This window comes from Sturnira hondurensis, unplaced genomic scaffold, assembly GCF_014824575.4.
Source record: "Sturnira hondurensis isolate 20B ecotype Veracruz unplaced genomic scaffold, ASM1482457v3 Scaffold0004068, whole genome shotgun sequence".
NCBI classification, from domain to species: domain Eukaryota; kingdom Metazoa; phylum Chordata; class Mammalia; order Chiroptera; family Phyllostomidae; genus Sturnira; species Sturnira hondurensis.
Genome location: NW_028076699.1, coordinates 7,421,758 through 7,448,263, shown reverse-complemented (window position 1 = coordinate 7,448,263; position 26,506 = coordinate 7,421,758). Strand labels below are relative to the sequence as shown.

At 35.0% G+C, this 26,506-nt stretch overlaps 1 protein-coding gene across 1 annotated transcript in view; it reads right to left on the bottom strand.

Annotated features, from left to right (window-relative positions):
• FAF1 (Fas associated factor 1) overlaps positions 1 to 26,506 on the bottom strand; it is a 432,339-nt gene that overhangs the window by 219,526 nt on the left and 186,307 nt on the right. Inside the window, exon 7 of the mRNA XM_037043313.1 lies at positions 18,349 to 18,454. Coding sequence (XP_036899208.1) covers positions 18,349 to 18,454 — 106 coding nt within the window. The remainder of the gene's footprint in view (positions 1 to 18,348; positions 18,455 to 26,506) is intronic.

Below are 26,506 nucleotides of genomic sequence, written 5' to 3'. Positions count from 1 at the left end.
CCTTTTAAATACTTAACAAAAATGCTTACAAAATATGATTCTGTAACACTCTCCAATGCTTAATATCAAACTCTGGAAAAATTCTCTCCAACTTTACAAAGTCTATTTTCTCTTAATTTGACTTCAACATAAAGGAAGGCTATTTAATTACTATTTCAAAAAGAGTTCCTCAAAGGCAGGGAGGGAATGGGTCATCTGCAATAGTGTAAATAATAAAAGTAAAGTAAAAAAATTCATTTTAATTTTTAAAAAGTACTTTAAATTTTTGGCAAATTTGGTAAATAGAGAGTTGGAGTCCTTCTATACTTTATCCTGGTGGCATCATCCCAGGTTTTTTAGTCTAGCATTTTAGCACAATTACCCAGTCTGTAGGCATAGCTCCTTCTTATAAGCTCTCAATTCTCCATATCCACTTTCGGTTTAGTTTATTTTTAATTAATTTTAAGTGTATAATTCAGTACATTCACAAGCTTGTGCAACAATCATCAGTAATAAATTCCAGAATATTTTTATCACAAAGAAATCTCCTCTACAATAAACCAAAAAGTCTATTTTATATCTTCTTTGGAGAAATGAAATGATGCTTGCTCAGTATCACTAGCCATTAGGAAAATACAAACTAAAACCACAATGAAATACCATTTCATGTCCATTAGGATAGCTATTACTAAAAAGAAAGAAAATAACGTGTTGGTAAGAATGTGGAGAAATTAGAACCCTTATCAAGTACTGCTGGTAAAAATGTAAAATGGAAACAACTGTGGTTCGATTCTCAGCCTGGGAACATACAAAAAGCCCTGGCTGGTGTAGCTCAGTGGATTGAGTGCGGGCCTGCGAAGCAAAATGTAAAATGGTGCAACCACTATGAAAAACAGAATTAGCATATCCAGCTTTTTACTTGTGGGTATATATCCCAAAGAATTGAAAGCAGGGCTTAAATAGATATTTGTACACCCTTGTTTATAGCAGCATTATTCACAAGAGCCAAAAGGAGGAAGCAACATAAATGTCCTATCAACAAATGAACAAATATATATACATATATATTTATATATATGATACATATATATAATGCACACACACAATGGATTCAGCCTTAAAAAGGAAATTCTGACACAAGCTATGACATGAAAAAAACTTGATGACATTATACTAAGTAAAATAAGCCAGTCACAAAAGACAAACATGAATTCATTTATATGAGGTATCTAGAATAGTCAAATTCATAGAGACGGAAAGTAAAATGACAGCTGCCAAAGGCTAGGGAGAAGACAGAAACAGGGAGTTACTGTTTAATAAATACGGACTGTCAATTTGGGAAGGTGAAAAAATTTCTGGAGATGCATAGTAGTGACAGTTGACAACAAAGTGAATATACTTGATTCTACCGAATTGTATGTGTACTCTAAAATGGGTAAAATGGCAAATTTTATGTCATCTAAACTTTACAATAAAAACCATGAAAAAAATCACATATATGGCATGGAAAGCAAAGCATGCCATTTATTTTGCTGTATTATTTTAGAACTCTGAAAACCAGTTGAAGTAGGGAAAACATGTATAAAAAAACAAATTTGTATACATATAAACATGCAGATTTAAATTGATTTTCTGGATTTATTAAACACTCGATGGGAACATATGAAGACCATTGTTCTTTTTTTTAAATTTTTATTTATTTATTTATCTTTAGAGGGGAAGGGAAGGAGAGAAGGAGAAAAATATCAATGTATGGTTGCCTCTGGTGAGTCCCCTGCTGGGAACTGGCCTGCAACCCAGGCATGTGCCCTGACTGGGAATCAAACTGCGATCATATGGTCTGCAGGCCCGCGCTCAATTCACTGAGCTACACCAGCCAGGGCATTGTTCTGTTTTTAAATTACATTATTTTCAGACTTCCAGCCCACATGGAGGAGTAGGTAGAAACACTGTGCCTCTTCGCACAACCAAGTTTAAAGACAACAAAGTTTCAGTAACAAAAACGCAAACAAAACACAGAAAATTGAACTGTATGGAAGTCCGACAACAACGAACCATTCAGCCAGACTGGTAAGAGGGGCAGAGTTGGCGAGTCAGGAGCTGGCAGAGAGGGAGCAGAGCAGGGTCATGCATAAAAAAGTGGCTGGACCGACCCAGGCACAGGCAGTGGCTGGCAGATCCCAGGTGTGGGGTGGCAACGAGCAGACCCAGTGAGGGCGCAAGGCGGCTGCAGACCGAGGTCACACATTCGCACGCAGATAAACCAGGCAAAGGAGCGAGCAGTGAGATAGACCACGCAACCCACAGCCCCAGCACTGGGAATTAAAACCTAAAAGCACCAATTACAAAAACTTTCAGGGTCGAGGTGCTGGGAGAAGCTCCCGGGTTCACAGCAAGTTTGTTGGAGAGACCCACAGGGTCCTGGAGGGTGCACAGGCCCACACACCCAGGAGCCAACACCAGGGGGTCCCGGTTTGCTTGTCGGAAGCAGCAGAGGGAACCGAAATCCAAGAGAGAGCTGAACAAACACCACTGTCCCTCTCTGACCCCATCCCCACATACAGTGTCACAACCCAGCAACTGGGTCACCCCACCCTGGTGAACACCTAAGACTCTGCCCCTCATATGTAACAGGCGCGAACAGACCAAAACATTATGGCTCTGGAAGAACACCTCAAAGCCCCAGAGCCAATAATTCTAAGCAACCAAGAGATAGCCAACCAATCAGATGCACAGTTCAAAACACTGGTGATCAGGATGCTCAAAGAACTGGTTGATTTTCGCCACAAATTAGAGGAACAAAATGAAGGCTAAACTAATTGAAATGAAGGGAAATGCACAGGAAACCAATAGTGATGGAAAGGAAACTGGGACCAAATCAATGGAGTGGACCAGAAGGAAGGAAGAAATGACCAAACAGAAAAATGGGAAGTAACAAGAATTCAAAAAAATGAGGAGAGGCTTAGGAACCTCCAGGACATCTTTAAGTGTTCCAACATCCAAATTATAGGGGTACCAGAAGGGGAAGAGGAACAGCCATGAGTGGAAAACTTATTTGAACAAATAATAAAGGAGAACTTCCCCAATCTGGCAAAGGTAATAGACCTCCAGGAAATCCACGAAGCTCAGAGTCCCAAAGAAGCTGGACCCAAAAAGGAACACACCAAGGCACATCATAATTACATTAGCCAAGATTAAAATGAAGAAGAGAATAAGGGGAGGCAGCAAGAGATAAGGGGACAGTTCCCTACAAAGTAGTTCCCATCAGACTGCAAACTGATTTCTCAAAAGAGACCTTACAGGCAAGAAGGGGCTGGAAAGAAGTATTCCAAGTCATGAAATCCAAAGACCTACAACCAAGATTGCTCTATCCAGCAAAGCTCTCATTTAGAATGGAAGGGCAGATAAAGTGCTTCTCAGATAAGGTCAAGTTCAAGGAGTTCATCATCACCAAGCCCTTGTTATATGAAATGTTAAAGGGATTTATCTAAGAAAAAGAAGATACAAAATATGAACAGTGAAAGGGCAGCAAACTCATAGTTATTAACAACCACACCTAAAAAAAAAGCAAACTAAGAGGACAGCTAGGTCAGGAGTGGAACCATAGAAATGGAGATCACATGGAGGGTTAGCAACAGGGGAGTGGGAGGAGGAGAAAGGGGGAGTAGATACAGAGAATAAGTAGCATAGATGGTAAGTAGAAAATAGATAGGGGGGAGGGCAAGAATAGTAGGGGAAATATAGAATCTAAAGAACCTGAGACACATGGTCATAAACTAAAGGGGGGGAATGGTGGGGGAGGGGTGTGCAAGGTGGAGAGGAATAAAGGGGGTGAAATGGGACAACTGTAATGGCATAATGAATAAAACATATTTTAAAAAATAAAAATAAAAATAAATTACATTATTTTCTCATTATATAAAACTGTTGCATGTAAATAACTATTTAAAGATATTTAATATTTTGATTGCATTGTGTTGCATAACTAGTGGTTTACCATAATAAAATATAAAAACAAACAAATGAACAAAAAACCACAAAGCAAAACAACTAAAAAAAAAACCTGTACTCATTAGCAGCCACGACTTATTCTCCTTTTCTCCTCTACCAGGTACTTCTGGCAACCACTAACCTACTTAAACATTGTTTAAATAGACTTTTTTAAAGAGAAATTTTAGATTCATAGCAAAATTGAGTAGAAGGTACAGAGATTTTCCATATACTCCCTACCCCAAATATGCACACAGCCTTCCCCATTATCAACATCCCCTATCTGAAGAGTATTTCAATTATAACTGACAAACCTATACTCACACATCATCACCCGAAGTCCACAATTTACATTAGGATTTACTCTTGGTGTTGTACATTTTATGGGGTTGGACAAATTGAAAATAACATGTATCTACCATTGCAGTACCATATAGCATAGTTTCACTGCCCTATTAATCTTATTTTTGTCTATACATTTGCCTACTCTGGGCATTTCATATAAATGGACTCATACAATATGTGGCCTTTTGTGTCTGGCTTCTTTGCTTAGTATCATTTTTCCAAGATTTATCTATGTTGTAGTGTGTATGAATACTTCATTCCTTTTTTATGACTGAATAATAGTCTACTTATGGGTATACTGTATTTTATCTACCCATTCATAAGTTGATCAACATTTGGATTGTTTCCATGTTTTGGCTAGTAAGAATAATCCTTCTATGAATAATCATGTACCTATATTTTATGGACATGCTTTCAATTCTCTTGGTATATATCTAGCAGTTGATTTGCTGGTTTATATGGTAACTCTATGTTTAGCTTTTTGAGGATATGTCAAACTGTTTTTCAAAGCTACTGCTTCATTTTATATTCTCATCAGCAATGTCTGGGGGTTCCAATTTTTCAATCTCCTTGCCAATGCTTATTTTTTTCTTTTTCTTTTTCTTTTTAAATTCTAGCCATCCTAATGATGTTAAGTGGTATCTCACTGTGGTTCTGGTTTGTATTTCCCTAATGGCTAAAGATGTTGAGCAACTTTTCATGTGCTTATTGACTGCATATTCTCTTGAGAAAAATCTAGTCAAATTCTCTGTCCATTTTTAAATTAGGTATTTTTCATTATTATTTAGTTGTCAGAGATCCTTATATATTCTAGATACAAGTCCCTTATCAATATGTGATTTGTAAATATTTTCTCCCATTCTGTGAGTTGTCTTTTCATTTTACTGATGATGCCCTTTGAGGCACAAGGTTTTTAATTTTAACTCCAATTTACCTATTTTCCCTTCTACTGCCTGTATTTTTTTGTGTCATATCTAAGAAACCATTACCTAACCCCAGGTCATAAAGATTTATTCCTATGTTTTCTTCTAAAAGTTTTATAGTTTTCTCTTTATATTTAGGTCTTTGATCCAGTCAAGTTAATTTTTACATATGATATAAAGGAGTAGTCCAATTTCAAATTTTTACATGTAAATATCCAGTTGTCTCAAAGCCATATGTTAAAAAAGACAATTCTTTCCATGCTGAATTGTCTTGGTTGGAAACCTTGCTGAAAATTAATTTACTTTGAGTGTACAGGTTTATTTCTGACTTCCAATTCTATTCCATTGATCCATAGGTGTATCTTTATGGTAGTACCATATTCTTGATATTCATACAATTTAATATACTTAATACAAACAAAGCTAATGACATAAAATTAATACCATCTATTCTTACTTCATGTCAATACTTTAAAAATCTAATTATGTATTAGCTTCATTTGTTACCTACTTGTTATGTTTATGCAACTGAAAGTCTTATCACATCATATATACTTAAGGTAAAAGTCTACTTTAAAATAAAAATAGAATTCTTTATTACTCAGAAAAACAATCTAAATTACAGAAATTCAAACACCATGGCAACAGAGGCCTCTATTTCAATTTTAAACCTCTTAAATGACATCTTAAGGGTTAAAAAGATATTTACATTCCACAGGGACATATATACATATTTACATACACATGACTGCCTATTGACCAGTTTTCTTTGTTTCTCCCCTGACTCCACCATGGGGTGGAAGGGGCACACAAAGGTGGGGTCAGGGGAGAAACACAAAATGCACAAAATAAAAACACAAACGTATAAGATTCAGACCCAGAGTAGTTAAATAAAATCGCCACAAAGCAAAATACCAGACATTAGAATCCAGGTTTCCAAATTTCTTTACAACCACTAGATGCTGACTCACGTAAATATCTGCTCATTCAAAATCACTTACAATGTGCTAGACACTGTATTTAGTGTTACACATGAAGATCAAATGACTGAGACCCTGCCTTCAAGGAGTCTATCATGAGAAGAAAAACAAAAACAAACAAAGAAAAGGCTAGAATGCTGCAACAGAAGTATATACCAGGTTCAATGGACACAAGGATTTTCATGTATTTCAAAGTCCTAAGACAGTTTATATTTTCACTAGAAGAAATGTTCAGTTTCTACAGTTCCACAATATAAAAAGATACATATATGCCAAGGCATGAAGGACTATATGATCTTGCAACTTGTTAGTGGCAGGAGATTAGAACTCAGATTCCCTACACCACAGTATAATAATCTTTCCATTATGACAAGCTAATGAATTGCCATTTGAGAAGTACTGTTAGTTTGAGTAAAATCTGTAAGACTGTGTCCTCCCCAAGTTTAAAAAACATTTTTTAAAAATTAGCTATAACCTCATTCAAAAGGAAACCACCCAGTAATTTCCTGGCAGATACTACACATTAAGGATGGCATAAATCTACTTTAAAGTAGGAGTTTTATTTTCTACATTTTGTGCAAATTATTCTCAGCCTCCTTCCTAACCAGTAAATGAGAGTTTACACAGCCAGATCAGAGAGAGCCTCTCATCACAACCCCTGAGGAAGCGCATAGTTACGTCAATGCTAATACCCAAAATGCTCCAAAGACTCAGAAACACTTGGATAACTTCACTTTTGAAAATACCTTTAGTTACAAACAATCGCACTGATTTATAGATTCTTCTAAAATTCAGTCATTCATTAAACACACCTACTCTGTGGCAAATCCCACTGTAGACACAATACTTTTCCTTTTCTTAAGGTATTCTTAGTCTGGTGGGGTTGGGCTGGGGGGTAAGTAAACAGTTGTAAATGAGTGTGGTAAATGCTATGACAGGCATATGTTCACAGGGAGAAGAGAAGGGATTCGGGAAAGAGACACCTACCCTGATTTGACCACCCAGACTGAATAAGCCACTGGCTCACAACATTTGGCTTCAAATTAGTTTTGGTAGTTTCAAAAAATCAATTTTCCCTCTCCACAGAATATAGTTTGGCCATAAGCAAAGTAATTCAAAACAAACAAAATACGTATAGTCTCTAAAACAAGTTCCTGCAAATGCAGAGTAACTTTTGAGCAACAGAAGATATGTATATCAACAACAAAGATGACTAATTTTAAGGTATTGACATGTGTGATATGTATGCATGTTACGCTATCAACCACATTTACTTTAGGGTCATGCTTGCTTCACGTATGGCTTCATTCATCATACACAAAAATTGGTTACAATATTTGAAATAACAATTACCAGTAGGAACCAGGACTTTTAAGACATTTTACCATATTTCTGAAATTTTAAAATTCTAAGTAAAGTGACCCATGTGAATATCTGTTATTATCAACAAAATTTTCACCTGCCAGAAAACAGCAGCCTTTGAAAACATCTTATTAAAATTAAAATTCCCTTTTGTACAGTGTGAAGGGAACATCTCCCAATTCTGCAGAAATGAACTGATGTTTAACTGATATTGTTATTATTATTTTTAATCACAAATATAGTTCTTAGGAAATATTTCACACATTTCAATCAGGCAAATGCAAAGTGTTGTTGATAACAGCATACCAAAAGAACCAGAAACATAGCATGTTTTAAATTTAACATACATAATCTGTAGTTCTAATATTTGATTTTTGCAATGGAACATAAAATTATTAGTGAGAAAATTAAGAATGTCACGAATTATCTCACTTATAATTGATTTTATTTCAATATAATTTTCGTGATTTTTCCCCCTATATAACGATTATAGGATCTCTCTGTCTTTTTTATCCTCACCTGAGGACATTTTTTTCACCGCTTTTAGAGAGAGAGAAAGGGAGAAAGAGAGAAACACTCATGTAAGAGAGAAACATAGGCTGGTTGCCTCCCATAAGTGCCCATACCAGGGATCAAACCCTCAACCAGGCATGCCCCTGGTCAAGAATTGAGACTGCAATCTTTCCGTTACAGGACAACACTCCAACCAACTGAGCCACACCTGCCAGGGCTAGGATCTCTTTCCTATTTACTGCAACAACTATCACAAAGTTATAACAAAACTGCAAAGAAATTATAACAAGTATTAAATCAATAAAATAGAGAATATGTCAACAAACCAGAAGAGGCTGAGAAAGTCAATGCATAAAACAAGGCTTTCAATTAATCTGAAATAGAGCTGTAATATTTCTGAGTTTGACACAGAAATCTTTCACTATCTTAAATACTTTCAGATTGTTCCCAATGGTGCCATCTTGGCTAGGCATTCACTATACCAACACTTAGAACAGTCTTAGCTCTATCAGAGAACAAAAAGAGAATTATATACATGTATACACATTAATGATCTGAAATGTGACATAGTCATGAGTTACAGTAGATATATAAAAATTCTAGAGCTGCTTATATTTAAAATCTGTAAGAAAGATTTGGTTTCTTTTACCTGGACTTCCTCTAGAGAATAACTTATGCTGCTCTCCAAAACACGTAAGGTTTACACTTTTCCAAATAGAGATTAGTTAATCCTAACCCTCCCCAAACACACTTCATTTTCTTTGTAAAATGTGCGTTTGGTGGGAGAGCGTATTCTGTTGGATGCTTGCAGTCAATTTCAAAGCTTAACTATTAGGAGATTCCTTTCTCATCAACTTCTTGGGAATTGTTAAAATTGTATTTATTTCTTCCCTGTTTTTTCTTAAGTGTCTAAATCATCCCTAACAAACATCTGGCTTTTATTCTTATTCTTTTAATTACTTCCAGTCTGTAGGCATTTGACTTTTCTAGCATAAAGTTTCTAAAAATTATTCCATAATCAATGTGTGAAACAGCTGTAGCCAAAAAAGAAAGATTCCTTCCTTGCCTTCATCTATTGTACGTGGATACCATATCTCTGGGTACCAGAGACCAAAACTCTGCCAGCATTTTCAAAATTCTCTTTTGTATTCTGAGTGCAAATCTAATTTGTTTTCCACTGCCACTCATAGGACTTTCCTAGCATTACTCTTTTGCCTTCTTCCCTCATTTCCTTCATCCCTTTCCATCGAGTGTACATGTTGGGTATTATTTCTCTCCCCCTACTCTCCCTCCAACCTCATGTATCAGCTATAAAATAGATGTAAAGCTTGGTGCGTGTTCAAAAATTTTATGATCAAAATACATACTTAGCAAATTGTTTGGCTAAATCTTTCATGTATGATGAAAGATTATTACCACAATTCATTAGCAAATTATAGACTTTGAAATGTAGGCAGACAAATATTTGGCCCTGTATCAATCAATTTGGACCAGCTGGGTGGAAATTCACACAATCCCAGGAAGCCCGGGAAGTGAGGTGCTCTTTCATTTTTCATTCACTTGAAACATTAAAGAAAATTATTATTCTATAAAAATGTCCACTTTTCAAGATTTTAGTAGAAGCATTATAGATTTTTATTTTCAGTCTATTCTCGTGACCAATAACCTGATCATTTTTCTTGCAACTGATTGCAGAAGAATAGTACCTAATACATACAGACAACTTAATATTTGACTATTAATACTCCAGTTTAAAAGTTGAGTATTTAATAATGGTTCTATTGCCCCAAAAAGGTATGTGTGGGGTGGGTATACTTCTACATACACTAAATCAGCCTGGATACTAGCTTTGCAGTTATTCACAATAAATAATACCACTAGCATTCTTTTTCTGAGACCCCCCCAGTCCAGTGAGGTGACCCTGTACAAAGATCCTGATTGATCCTATGTCTCTCTGCTTTGGTTAAGCTACAAGGCTGTGTATGGGGACAGCTGCACTTTGGGAGGAACTTAAAACAAATTTCATCTTAGTGACATCTAATCCAGTGCTTGGTACAAGACGCATGGAAAAGTCAGTGTCAAAATTAAACAATGCCGGCTTTGCAATGAGCAGATGCTTTTGCCTTGCAGCTGTAAAAACCTTAAAACAATCCAGTACTCTACTGTCTGGTCACGCAATGACCACAAAGCAAGGAATACATTTTGTCATTTATAGAAGATGTTTGCTGTGAGCTTTTATAGTCTTTTTTCCTTAAAAAAAAAAAGTTTACAAACATAATAGGAATACGTTGGGGTAATAGTACGGTAATAAAGCTCTAAATTGTATAACAGAATTTTTAAGTATATTTGTCACACTAAATACATTTGAAAAAGAATAACTTCTTGACAAGATAGTATTAAGCAATACACAAAATGCATTTACAAAGGAAAATCACCATAAACAAATGTTTTAAAAGATGATGGTAAAAAAATCTTTGATATATAAGGACAAACATGTAAATAATTTTCTACGTGCAAGCCTTATATTAATACACCTAGTCTTGGTCTAGCACTCTCCCTTTCACATACTAATCCTCTGACTTACTTGTTTCTTCAGGTTTTTTGTTCGTTTTTGTTTGTTTTTCTGTTTTTGCTAGAGTGGGGTAGAGAGAAGATTAAGGAGCTTACCATTTTTTACTTTATGACTAGAGGATACTTAAATGTTAAAATTGTTCTCAGCTTAAACAACATGGTATTGCAGCTTAAGGACACAAGGTCTATAAAGAAACTGCACCCTTTTCTAACCTTCACCCTACAGGGCAGAATCTGTCTCTGGCATTCAGGAATCTAGGGGTTAACATTTTAATACAGAAATAAACTGTTCTTCATAAGGAGAACTGCTCCAACTACTACGTCGGTGGAACCAGAGAACCAGCCCTACCCAAGTGACTGCATGGTCACGATCAATCAACTTCTGCTAATTGAGGTTCTGCCTTTAAAGACAGCTTTGTATGGTAACTATAAGAAAGAGAACCTAGTAATCTTACCTTTATTTTAAACAGTCTACTGCAAAAACTTTTTTTTTCAGTAAGTTTTTTTGAATCATTCAAATTTTTTTCTTGAAATCCTTTTCTCCCCAAGGATATCAATTCATTAACGCCTCATTGCTTATAAATTTCATTGGATGTCTTATTGGTTGAAGGTTTGGGGATTCCCCTTAATTTCCTCCCCACCCTATAACTTAAATTTCAGTGAGGAAGTCCCAAGATAATACCCACACTAATAGTAAGTCAATACAATTTTATTTTAACACCAAAAAAGGCGTACTACTTCCTTCATTAAAAGTATTTAAGAAAATCTAAAATATTTTTGTGACTGCTTTTGCATTTCTATATTTTATTTTCTAAGAATGCAATTAAAACATATTGACATATAAAGCACATTTGGTGCATTATGTCTTTTTTAAATGTAAATTCTACACATTCATTTAAAGAGATGGGCCAAACTTAGAAATAATTTTTTCTATGAAATGTTTACAATTATCATTAAGTTATATATTACTAGTATGATTATGTTGAATTATTTGCTAACAGCTACAATTAGAATGAACCTGAATTATGACGTCAACAGTATATGCCATCAAACAAATACATATGCCATGTATATGGCATGCAGCACATACATATCACAAGAGAATTAAACTATAAAAACATAAAATATAACTGACATGTATTCCCAGATGTGATCCCTTATATCTTAACCCACACAGAAGAATAAGAATTAATCATTTTACAATGGCAGTATTCCAAATTATAATATTGTAACCTGAACAGCTTCAAGGATAAGGAATAACTATAAATTTACACAAACTGGGTCTACTTACATTGCTATTTCATAATAACTTTAATAATCAGAATTATGTTGACAAGTGTAAGAAGATTTTATTAAGAAGTGTATTCCAACTTAAGGTTCTTAATTACACAATTCTAGTTCAAATTTAATACATTTTAATACATTATGTATTTTTATGGGACCACATAGAGATTTGCAAAGTGACTGGTTCAAATAAATTGTCCTCTTTTAACTTCATTTTTATTGCTTTGAGTTTACTCAGTAACAGCAATATATTTTTAAAGTATATATTTTACACAAAAAATACATAAGTCACAAATCAAAAGCTAACAGATGTGTGACTTCTAATTAGTTATAATAATCTGTGCTTCAATGCCATTAGAATGAGCCTTTCTTTTCTTTTGAAAACTAAAAATGCTTTCCTTTGAATTTTAAACTGTCAGGGTGCTTCAAAGTCAATGTACAAAATCTGCTTTGATTAAAATTTTAGACATCTACAGTGATAACTTTATAAAAGGAAAATATTAAATTATAATTATCCTAAACAGACACAGTCTTGTGAAACTAACCCTACATTCATGTTAAAACACAAAGAGTTGAATATAATGAATTTGATTCATCCTCGGACACAAAGCTTCACCACAGTAAACTCAGTCAACTGTTGCTCTTGCGTCTATATTCATGGTGCTTAAATAGCACACTTTAAAACAAAAAATACTCCAATTGGCTTTTCATATATCCACCCTCCCCAAAAATAACGCACTTGAAAAACTCAAATGATATGAAAGACTTCAAGGCCTCTTTTCTCCCTTTCATACTTCTTTTTTTTTATTTCTGTTTGCAGTAATCTGCCTTTCTCTTTCTCTTTCTCATTGCTACAGAGCAAGCGAAGAGGCTCAGAGCTTTGAAAAGGGGGCTCAGTGTGTAATGGGTCCACTAGAATTAATTTACTTGCACCAAATCCATTGAGCACAGAGGGTTTTTTTTTCCTTCTCTCTCTCTCTCTTCTCAAATCATTTGGAGTTGAACGCAGCCCCCAGCCTTTGTAATTCTAGTAAAGCACTTAAAGTGCACAGTAGGTGTTCATGAGGACCATCTGGTCAAAAGCAAAACAAGCTGCTGATTTTGCCTTTGAATAGAATGAAGCAAGTGTGAATTAGTCTCTTCAATTAGCACTATTACAACCTGTCAAGTGCATATTGTAAAACAGGATTATTACAGTATTGGTCACCAGTGCAATTATTTACTCTCTGCCTTTTCTTGCATATAAAAATGTCTTATGTTTATTACTTTCTGATAACCAAATATAATTTCTCTTAACTCAGGCATTTCAAAGCTACCAACCCACAAATCACAGATTATGAAATGTGGTACACTGAGTAGATGTTAGAATACATGTATCTTAAGTAACAAAGGAATAAAGCATCATCCTTAATTCCTAACAAAATTTCATTGTTTCTATCTTCTTGAAATGTAGGTGAAGAAATATTTACATGCACTAAAAATAATTTCCAATAGAGATCATTCTAAAATACTTTCCAAGAAAGAAAAAGACTTATCAGTTCCAGATAGCTGCATTGTTGATATTACTTAAACTTATTTTCTAAAAAGATAATTTATTAAGAATCACAAAAAAACTCAATATTTATAAGACTATCATTACAGATTCATTCCGTTGAAATGGTATAATTTCAACAAATCTCAGTTATAAAATGTAACTTGAAACTAACAATATATGTGCATATTTGAAAGAAACTCATAATCTCCTTTTCTGAAAGCTGAATAAAGGCTTGAATTCATTGCCCAGTTGCTTAAGAAATTATATTTCTTTCATTCTTCCTAAAATGTCATCTGTGATTTCAAACTTAAAAAATCAAACTACACTATATGGTAATTAAAATGGCTTCATTCTAATTGAGCTTATATATGCCACTTATCTTGCAGTAAAAATAAAGTACTTAAACTTTTAATTAAGTAAGCACACAATTTAATTTACCCTCTTGCATATGCACATTCTAAGCTACCCTGATCTTCAGTTTTGTGCCAGCACCCCCTCTCCAATACTGAAAAACAAACAAAAAACCCCACTATACCTAAAACATTTACAGAAAGGGCATGCTAGTTAAGTTATAGTCAACCCACTACTAGAAAATTGCCCATTAGTAAAATCTGTAAAAATTACATATTTAATTACTGTTAATGACCACCAGCATTAAAGAAATAGTTTGAAATATTCGTTAGCCAAGCAAATGAGAAAGCAGCAAGTAGAAAAACAGGCAGAAAACCCAACACAGGTTTCAAATTTACAGAATCAGAATTAGCCTCATGATTTCACAATTATTTAGTCATGATTTTTTTGAGGACTGGTATGATTTATGTATTTAGCTCTCTTCCTATTGGTAATTCACACTGTTGGCTTCCCCGTTGACAATCACTAGTATTAGCAGTGACATGTTTTACTATTCCATGCAAGGTATATCTTTACAAGTTGTCAATTTTTCCTTTATTCCCATTAAAAACTAAATCAACATTAATAAAACAGTGAGAATTTTAGGGTAAAGTGAAACTTGGAAGAGGACTTAAATCATGCTTCTTGCTATAGCAGATAGGTAAGACTCCACGATTCCACACCAAAAATACTTAGGCTTCTTATAATTGTTATTCTGGGTCATGTACGTATTGCATTAAGTTTGCATGACATCTACAAAGAAAAGTGAATATTCTGCCCAACAGAAGCTTTGCAGTAGTAAAATGGACAACAAACAAATTGTTGCCAAGAAAAGTTGGCCTGGTTTCAGGGACTTTATATCCTTTTCCACACCAGGGTTTGGGATTTGCAGTAGGCAAATCAATCTCCGCCCCCACCCCCACCTTAATTTAACCAATCCCAAGTGTATTTGTAAGCAGATCTTTAATAGTATTAGAGAGAATTACTAGAATCTGTACAATAAACTTTAAAAATCTAAATTCTCACTATAGAAGATTCATTAAGATAAAATAAGCTTGTTTAAATTTTCAAGGATATCCACTATTTTAAAGTGTGGCAAGTAAGTGATTTAGGGCCCCAAAAGGTAAAAAGACAGATCGTCACAAGTTATTTTTCTATTATGTGATATATTTTACAAACTTTCACATAACGAAAAAGAGGGAGGATATTTATTCTTATAACTACTTGTAACTCTCCATTCTGACCTTTTAATATTACTTCTGCCTTTTCCTCAAGTAGGAGGATAATATAAGTGGAAGGATTTGTAAAGAGCTTTAAAAAAATAACCGCAATATCTAACTAGCTTAAATTAAAATCTAAAGCACCCGAAGGACATAAGTCATGCATTGTGAGGCAAGATACCACAGACCAGAATGAACAAACACTTGTACAATTATTGGTTTATCGCTACTAATGTGCATGAACATATGGTCACTGAAGAGTTTATTTGAAATTCTAACTGCTTCTAAAATCTATTTTCTAATTTAGTATTTTTTAATATATTTTGTTTAATTAAAAGTTTATATAATAGTTTTTTTCAACCCTATTTCATTTAATAGAAATTTCCCTTTGGGGGAGAAATACTGTAACAGCTTTCTTTTAAAAAGAAAAGGCTTTCAAAAAATTAAAATGACAAAAAAATGGTATATTTTTTCACCTACAACAAAGATAATATACTACTATACTGGAAAGCAAAAAATCAGTTTGTTTTTTTTAAATTCCCCACTTTCCTTCATATATTGATCAAGATTTAGACCTATTTAAAAACAGTGAAAAGAGATCTCTGAAACTGGCTATAGAAATTAATTTACAATTTAGGATACATAGCTTCATTAAGCTTCCACATTAATAGAAAAATTCTAGCATTCATTAAATAACACTGCAAAATCATTTTAAGATTATAGCCAACTGACTTTTAGCCATGCACAACGCAGGTACGTAGGTGTTCCTGCGGTTGCACAGCTGCAACATAATAGTACCCAGTCCTCCTGAAACTCCACCTCAGTAGGTGTTCTACAGGTTACAGAGGAAGTTTTAGGACTGGCTCCACAGAGTGTGATCCTAGGCCTAGAGAAAATAGTCCACGTCCTCTTTCTAAATTGTACAAGAATAAAAGAGCCTACATGTACCTGGTCCTCACACAGAAAAGCAACTGCTATCAGAAACAACTGGATTGACTTTTGCCCAGCAAGAAGCATTTCAAAGTGTCATTTTAAATCAACCAAAAAAGGTGGGGAAAGAAAAATAAAAAAGGAGAAGAAGCCAAATATAAAACTATCTGTCTTTACAAAAATATTACTGGGACTTTTTCATTTAGAAAATAGTATAATAAAAGGTTTACTGTTTTTAAGCCTTTGAAGCTTAAAATGTATTTGATAATCTAAATAGCAGGCCTTGAAGAACAGTTTCAGCCAACTGTGACGCATCATGGCACATTTACAGAATTTTAAGCATTTCTTTTAATAATTGATGTAGTCATTTTGAATCACTCTGCATAGGCTATCAGGTGTGAGCAGATTGCATTAACACCGCTTAAACATTTCAACTTGTCAGTATGGCCAACTCGATTTCGGAAATATTTGCAGTATTTTCCCATCGAAACAGTAATAAAGGCAAAATAAATATATGCCACTACTTTATAATCACCGAACATTAATGAATATTTTATGTCTTTTTAAATCTCCCTGTTTAATTTAAAAGGGTGAAATTAAGTCTCCTCCCTGCAATATGCCAATTATCTGTAAATCAAACAATAACTTGGCCATTATGCTCCTTTTGTTAATATAAGAGAAACTAATTTGAAAACACTGAAAGGCATTTTTAGATTATCAGTTTAATAGTCCTTTCTGCCCTCTTGTGGGAGAAAGCAGAAATACACTCAAACTATAGAAACTGGAAATGAAAAAAAATAAAAGGTAAAATTTTAGCGATAAAAATCTCATTCAGAAATAAAAATAAAGCAGTCTATATTTATCCATAATGCATTAAATTAAAACTGTCTCCAATTAAGAAAATAAATCAATGGAATAAAAATTACCTCTTCTCATCTTTGCTTTTCTTGATTAAACTGGAGTTATTTTGAAATTTAATTTCTTCACTTAATTACACCAAATATATACTTCAAATTTTACCAATGTGAAGTTCCCAGAATACAGCCATAGTAATACACTACTACACTACAAAGTATTACACTACTTTGTAATACAGCCATAGTTAAACACTACTTCTTATGCAAAAACAATAATTATTCAAGGAATTAAAAATCTAAATTTAGAGAGGATATCCATATTAGAGGTTAAAAATGAGATGGCAAGTAATATATTTTAAACCATGGTAAAAAAATTAGATAATTCAAACCTTTCATTCAAATTAGGGGCCAATAAAAGTTTTAAAGGTTTTAGTTAGTAGTCAACTAACTATTCAAGTGATAAACATAGAAAATAAACTTCAGGCAATGAGTTATGACATATTCAAAGGTTGAAATTAATTGACAAACATGAAAAAAGGGGAAACATTAATAGTCTAGCCATTACTGAAACAATTCATGTACTTCTGAAAAATGATTAGGATGAAAACAACTTGTTCTTTCAATGTGACAGTAATTATCCAGAGCAATATAGTCCAAGAAAAAAATTTATGAAATAATCCATGATTAAATATGATTATTTTTTATAAAAACATTAATAGACAAATGATTGCTGTATTCACAACTTACAAGGAGTAATGTGATATAATCATCATTTCAGTGTTTCTAAACACAAGTCCTGTCACAGCCTTGACACACTTTCCCCCAGTGGAAATAAATTACTGGCTTTCAGGTAGGTGGGGTCACAGGTAAGAAGATACTTCTCCTCTCTTGGGGGAGGTTCTTTTTGAAACAGTGGCCCTGGTTGGCCACATTGAAGAAAAAACCAACTATAAATAGATTCTTCACAGATATTCTGAGTTAAATGACTGAAGGTTTCCATCAGCATCTTTCAAATAGTGCCCAAGACTGGGATTGAGCTACTTAAGAAAAGTCCTCTCAAATTCTTTTTGGGAACAGACAGGGTATACATTTTCAGTAATATATCTGAAAGCAACCTTTCCAATAAAATATAAGCATGTTCAAAAATGCATGCTAGCAGAAACTTCCAAATTCATATTTTGAACAATTACCACAAAGCTATGAAACATATTACATAATAATGAGCATTTTAGACAGAGTTTTAAGGTGTCTATTTTAAGAATTATCAAGAGCTCCCATTTACAACATGTTTTTCTAGGTCAAGTCATTTAATATATCTACAGTAATCATGATGCTCCAGTTAATTAAAATTAAGAACCCAACAATGAAACATAAAGAGAGTTTTCAACCAGAACAGATAAGCCCTCTTAACAGGGTCAACATTAGCTATAATGAGCTACCTTTATTCCTTAGCTGTGAGACATAACTCACCTCCTGAATGGTACTGCTTCCTGAGAAGTTCAGGTTGTACTCCCGCTGGACTTCTCGGTGGGTGATGATCAGCATGAAGTTTTGATTTAATGACTCCTGCAGGGCACTGAAAGGGTTGAGAGAAAAACAAGGAACTCTTGAGATGAACAAGTTCTAGCTTGCTTTACAGCTAGCTGCAAAAACCCCAGGAGTACCATAACCTCCACACAGGCATGTCCGGGCCCAATGTTATCATCTTTTCAGCTCCTAAAGGCAAAAGAGCATGCTGAGAACAACCAAGGGGAGCTAACCTGTTAACTCCTTCTCTACCACAGTTTTTTAAATTTCAAATCCAAATATTTTGCATACCTAAGAATTTTCTACAAGCCACACACTATTGTTTGCATATGTATTTCCTCCAAAAGAACCAAATTTTTCAATTATATCAAATTCCAAATATGTTACTAAAATATATACTCACTATTCTGGAAGAAAAGAAATATGAAACTATTGTTTGTCTCCATGAATGTTATATAAGAATAAAAATATGGTTTAAGTCAAAATTAAGAAAGTATTGAAATCTATAGAACTTTAAATGCTATATCAAAATTCCTTTAAAATAATTGTGCTTTCACTTAAAACTAAATTCAGAAAACCATGTAATCATGTAATTTTAAAAAACCATGAAAAAAAACCCCATGTAATTTTAAAACCATGAAAACCATGTAATCATGAAATTTTAAAAAGCTATCTACTTATGTTTGGTGTGAACCTGCAAATTTCGTGAAGATCAATCTCCACTAAAACGGACTGGAATTCCTAATTAAGAAATAAGAGGATGCCACTTCATTACCTGTAATTTTATGGCTTACCAAAGACTCAAGTATATACCTTGGAGAATTCAGAGCACCATTAAATTCTGTGCCAAAGTTCCAAAACATTAGAAATGTTTCAGAGCCATAAAGAGTTAATGAAATTAACCACATAAATTAAGAAGCATTAAGTCATGGTTCTATTTGTTTATGACAATACTAAGAAGTACTATCAACATTAAAAATAAAAATATATCACCATTATTCATGAATAATTAGTACCACCAGCCTCAAGTATACGTATGCCACATTTAGGGAATTAGGAAAATATTTTGGGTGTGCTCTATTATTCTGGCCTCATCACTCCTCCTTTGCCAATCTGTAACTATGTGATAAACATACATGGAACATAAAATTAGAATTTGGCAGTTAATGTTTGTTCTGTCGTCTCCTATAGAGTTCACAAGTTGACTACAGACTAAAATTAACTAGGAAACACTAAGACATAGCATGAAATAATATTAATCAAAATTGAGGGAATGATACTCCACAAAAATAGTTCCTTTAGGCAAGGACCTTTTGTCACTGTCTCCTTAGCACTAAGCATAGTGTCTTGCATACTGCAGATAAACATGGAATGAATAATGAATAAATTGTGAATTTCCAGAAGGCAAGAGTCTTACTCAATTTTGTATCTCAAATAGCAGTCTTGTCTTCTGGAAAACTACCACGGGAATTAAGATTTTGATTTACCGAGTTATCAATATTAAATCAATGCTTTGCATTATTCCAAGTGCTAAAAAAAACTAACCCAAATAATACATAGTTCTTATTCATAAAAAACTTCACAATCTTATAAATGTAAACAAATACATAAACGGCCATAATATAATGTAATAGATACAACTGAGAAACTGAAGGGGGGTAGGGGAGTCCAATTAAACCTAAGAAGGAAGTACTAAACTCTGCCCCAGGGACAGAGGGAAGAGTTTAGGGGAAGCTTCAGAGAAAGAAGGAAGGAGAAGGAGAGAAAGAAAGGGAGGGGAAGAGGGAGGGGAAAGAGGGAGGAGAAAAAAGGAAGGAGGGGACAGGGAGATGGGGAAGAGCAGGGAGAGAAATGGATATATAGATATAAGTTAAAATAGGAAGAGTGAGGAGAACTTTTGAGTTGCTCACTTGGAAGAGATAAAATTTTTGTTTTGCTTGCGGAAGAGACAAGTGGCACTTTTCAGACAAAGAAATAAATGGGAGAACATATCCTATTCACTCACTCTGTTAACATATTTTTATTGTGCACCTATCAATGTTTATGACACTGTTCTAGTTGCTAAGGACACAGAGGTGAACAAGAAAAACATGGTCACTGCTTTATGAAACCTGTATCTAGTAAAGGACACAAACGGTTAAGTGAATGTAGAAGTAATATTTTATAAAACACCAAGTGCTGTGAAGAAAATAAAACAGGGTTACAATATAAAAGGTAAAGGTGGGGGACAGGGTGAGAAAATTATTTTCACCAAAATAGTTTTAGGAAAGCATGTCTGAGAAACTTGAGGCTGGTATGATAAAGAAAGAGATAACAGGAGTCTTATTATGTAGGTCCTGTAGACCCTGTAAAGAACTTCGAATTTATAGATAGGAATTGCAAAAGAAAACCACTGGAGGGGTTTTACACAAGGAAACAATCAGGATGTGACTTGCAATGACAATTACACAATTACTATGCTGGCTGCTCTGGCTACAGTGAGGAGTGAAGCCATCGAGAGCAGACAAGAGGCCAGTCCCGGCAAGAGGTGATGGTGCTAACTCTCATTTTTTCTGCCTACCTGTGCCATAGGGTAAAAGAGGCAGAGACAGTGAAGAGCAATCAGGTTTACTTGTATTTTAGAGGTAGAAGCCAGAAAACTTACTGATGGAGTACGAAATAGATATATCCACGAAAGGCCTTGAAACTCCAAGGTTTCTGGGCTGAGCAAATGGGAAGATGGAATTGCATTTAACCAAGAAAACTAGGGTGTGAACAGACTGTGTGGGGAAACAGAGTGAGAAGTTTTAGAAATACTGTTTTGAGATGCTTACCAGACATCCAAAAAGAGATGCACAGTTATATGGGAGTTGAAAGTTAAGTAAGAGCTCAGAGCAGGACAGCTGACAGCATTATAGACAGTGTTTAGATTTTGTGGCAAAAGAAATCACCTGGAAAAATATGTTACATAGAGAAAAGGAGGCAGGCCAATTCTTTAAGGACACGATCCTTACAGAAATGGACCCATGGGCATGCCAATAATTTGAAATCAAGCACAGGAGGAAGAACCTGTATAAAAAGATCGGTAAATGGCCAGTGATTTTAAGATAAAACCAAGAAAGGTTAGTACAGGGAGGCCAAAAGAAGTAACTTTCAATTAGGAGCAATTATGACAAATGGTGCTGATGCACGCAGTAAGGCCAGAAAAATGACCATGTTCAGGAAATCATGAAAAGCTCAGTGTGACCACAAACAGGAGTGCATGAGTAGCGTTGTGCGGCTGAAACAGCGGGCTGACTCAATGTTCCATATATGCGTGTTCAATGAATTCGGGGTGGAGAGTGGCAAGTAGTGAAAAGGTACTTGGAGTTTCAAGGATTTTCAAAGGTAAATGTATTTCACAACTATTCTCTAAAGTTTGGCTTTTGTTCTAGAGCTTGGCTATCTTTGCTCCTGTCAAAAACATCACACCATATTCAATTCAATTGCTATTCATGTTGTTCTCATCCTTCTTCCCATTCCCCACCTCCATCCCAAATACTGCCAAGCTTTCAGACTACCTCATAGCCTATCATTTGTACATAATAGAGACCTCCTCTTCTCTGAATTCCTATATCACAAACTTTATTTAATGCTTAATTATAGTGTGTTTTATACAGTTTGCTTTGTTTCATGTGTGGAAGTCCTAAATTCGAGACTACATATCTTTTGTGGGTAATTAGCTTATTGTCCATCAGTATTCCCCCTTGGCAACTCTCATTTTATGGTGATTCAATTCAATCCTACAAATATTAAGGAACAGCTCTGCATATTCTGAACTGCATATTTTTAAAAAACTGCTAATTCTCATTTTTCCTGCCTGCCTGTGCCATTTTATTCACAAAGTTGTGGTTCACAAATGTTAAGGAATTAACCAAGGTTATGCAGCTCTAAAATGATGAAACCCAGTTTCTAAGCTGCATTTACTTCTATGTTCTTTATACATCAGCACCATATCTCCCAAATAGCTAGGCTGCTTTGGGGATAAAAACATGAACAACTGATAGTTCACAATTTATTTATTCTTTCCACCATGATCTGTAATAATATGGGAATAAAAGACATACCCACTGACCTCAAGAAAGACTATTCACGGAAGTTAAAACAGATGTGAGGATTGTACAGATGTGGGAACGAGTAATATTTTGAAGTACTATGAAAAAGAATCAATAGTAATTTGGCAAGTGAATATGGGCAATGACTTTATGCAGACTAGTTTGAGCAGACATAGAAATGGGAGAATATAGAGAAGGGTGAAGAAAGCAATGAGGAAGAATAAGGGAATGTGAAGACGGGTTTGTAAAAGAAAAAACTTGAAAAACAGTAAGGACTTACATACGAGGGCTTCAAGTGCTAGGCTAAGGAGCTCAGAATTCCAAAGTCTTGACTATTATAAAGATCCTCCTTTAGCTTCACATATGAGTCTATGCATATGTTTAATACTTTTAATGCCTGACTTTATGCAATTCCTTAGGAATGTTTCTTGATCTTGACTGGTAGACTTGTGCAATAACTCTGCAGAAAGGTTTGCCAGGACGAGTATTGTCAAACTATTGTAGATGAACATCAATTTAGTCTAGTTCTACAATTCCTCAACAACCCTGAGGAGGGCAAGTTGGCAAGGAAAAATATTTATGGCTTTAAACTGCTCTGGAGTCACAGAGCCAGGTTTGAATCCCTGCTCTACAACTTGCTACCTCTATGACCTTGAAATATCAATCACATATTCTTTTCAGTGGTATTTATTGTCTGGGGGTGTGTGGGGGGGGGGAGATGGGAAAAAAAAACAGAAATTATCTTCTGGAGGGCAGGCTCCTTACAGTACAGGCTTCCCCGGTTAGGTAAGTGTTCTAGGAACCTGTCTATATCAGCGTAACAGCTGGTGTTGTGGTGAGAGGCTGTGTTCACTTCAGTGAATTTTTTTGAAGACCCTTTCAATGTGTTTGCCCATTTAATGATGGATGATTTAAGAGGGCTCAACAGTTTTTGACCAAAAACAGCACAACCCGCGTGCCCCACCTTCTCTGTTCATTCAATCTTGCCCTGAGCAACTCTCCCCTCACCATGAATAAAGTCCTCAACGGGAAATGTTTTGCCACTGTGGAAGAGGTGAAACAAAAAGCGGCAGAAGCACCAAAAGGAATCAAAATTGATGAGTTCTGTTTTGAGCAGTGGGAAAAAAAGTCTCAATAGGTGTACTGCACCAAACGGAGAGTACTTTGAAGGTGACTGAAGTTTAACCATATAAGAATAAATACACAATTTTTTATAAATAAATTCCAGTTATTTTTTGGGTCTACCCTCGTATAAGGCCCAATTTTAGGCACTTAATTTCTCTATAAATTTTCAGTTTCCTCTTCAGAAAAAGGATAATCCTCCTTATTTCACTGAATTATGATTAGTAAATTTTAGAAAGTGGGGATTTTTATGCATGTAAGTTTTAAGGTGACATGTTATGACTTAGTAATAATAGAACACATTTGAAGGGTTTTTATACTTGAAACCCTGTAGTGACAGTGCTTCATTAACAAATGAACTCATGGTGCTTTTGTGGCAGTTATTTTTCATGTTAGTTCCTTTCTTCTGCAGGAGGTCATGAAGTCTAAAATCTGTTTTGATGCAGTGAATATTCTGTACATCATGCCTGATGTTATCCAGACGCAGTGTTCTTTTTTACGAGGGTCTTCTTTGGAGTTGATATATCACATCCATGCTCCCCATGAGAACGTTTTGGTTGGAAGAGTAAGATGAGGGTATTATCTGCAACCTCAGGCTTCAGCCTGATTCATTCACTTAGCCATTAATAGTAATGACTAGCCTTTAATGAATGCTACTGTATAACTGGCAAAGAGTTTCCTGTCAACTTAAGAAGTTATCATTTTCCTTTTACACAAAATAAGTAGCAGTGGCCCAGGTCTAACTCATCATCTGTCCTCCAGGTACAGGAAAAAGGGACCCAGTAAGATGATACCTTTGCCTTCATTGAGTTTATTGAGAGATGGGCAGACAAGCAAACTAACAATTCATTTATGGTAATTTGCTAAGAACTCTAACACCACTTTTCCTAAAATGCTATAGAAATATAAAGAAATCCACAGAATTTGGCATGTTGAACTGAGTAAGTTTTGTTTCATAAGTTCTTCCCCACCCCCCAGCCAGTAGAGGGGTGGGAAGGAGCAGGGAAGGCTGTAAGAAATTTATTGTGCTAATTTGCAAAGACTATTGCTAAAATACTATCTTGGCAGACTGATTCTACTCACTACTTAGCAGAATGAGTTAAATCTTCAGTTGCTGCATTAGGAGCAATTTTTTCCTTTAACAGTGTCTTCTAATGGGTGGTTAGGATTGTTAGGCACAGTTAATCCACCTTCAAGCATACTCTCTTTTACCTTCAAATTGCAAAGTCATTCCTACCACTTCAAATTTTGACCCTTAAAGAAGCTCTGAATGAAGATCACTGCCAACCAAAGTACATAGATGAGAAATAACATGAAATGGGTGGGGTTTTTTAATGGCATGTTTTCTCTCAGAGAGAGAAGGAAAAATGCAAGCAAATACAGAAGCTTCAACAGCTGTTTTGATAGAACAACTATTCTCACTAGTTTTTAATTTTTCATTCTCCATTATGATTTTCCTTTCAGTTTGAATATTTGCATTCATTAACAAGGAGATGGTTTTGTAGAAACAAAATCATTCACACTTACCTTTCAAACCTTGCCATTGAAAGTTACCATTGTTGTACCCTTAAGTCAGACTAAAATTAATGTTTAAAATATAATGAGAACCATATACATTGTTACCAAGCTTTGAGCTAGTGGCTATTTGTAAAAACAAACAAACCCAAACCATGTACTGGTAATACAACATAATGCAATGAATGTGAACATTTTAAAACAATTACTAGGGAAAGTGCTAGACATTTTCATAATTCCTGTCTCCAGGTTCTTAATTTTAAAAGTAGGGGGAGGAGGGAGATAGGTAGGATATAAAAGAGAACTATAAGAAGATAGAAAGATAGATAGAGATTAGACAGATATCCACTCCCTTAAAATTTTCAGTATTAGCCCTGGCTGGTGTGGCTAGTGGATTGAGTACTGGCCTGTAAACCAAAGAGTCACTGGTTTGATTTCCAGTCAGGGCACACGGCTGGATTGCAGGCCAGGTTCCCAGTAGGGGGTGCTTGAGAGGCAACCACACAGAGATGTTTCTCTCCCTCTCTCTCCCCCTCCCCTGCCCTCTCTAAAAATAAATAAAATCTTTTAAATTTTTTTCAGTATTATAACTAAGTATTAATATCTAAGCTAGCAAAACAATTCTAGAAATACTTTTCAGTAAAACATCCTTCCTATGCTTCCTTTTCTGTCCACAAGTCTTGGGTTTTCAGGACCTTTCATTAACAGAATGTCCACCTCTGCCTGGGGAGATCCCATTCCAATCTAACTGTGACCATTTATCAGGAACAGAGAAGTCATCTGTAAAATAACTGCCTTCTAATGTGTACCAAATCCACTGTAATTTACTGACTTAATTCATTTTATATTTCCTTCCAGTTTTTTTTAATAAGGGGAAAATAATGTATAGCAAATGTTAACACAAAGTTACAATTAATAAATGAAGCTACATTTTTATACATGCAAACTTAAAACACCATACATTTTTTGTTTTCTTTTTAAAGACTTTATTTAATTATTTTTAGAGAGAGGGGAAGGGAGGGAGAAAGCGAGAAAGAGAAACATCGATGTGCAAGAGATACATCAATCAGTTGCCTCCCGCACACCCCAAACTGGGGACCTTGCTCACAACGCAGGCACGTGCTCTAATTGGGAATCAAACCAGCAACTTTTTTCTTCCTAGGCCGGCACTCAATCCACTGAGCCACACCAGCCAGGGCACATTTCTAGCCTCCATATGCCCAGTACTGATAATAGCAACAACAGTAACAGAATAAATCTAAGTCTTTACTGTCTTGATTGACTTTATTTTACTTTGAGAGAGCACTTAATGACCAAAGCACATGGCTATTTTATCACATAGGATGCAGTGATTTTCCAAGGTCAACTGAAAGCTGCGCCGCAGTAGTGAA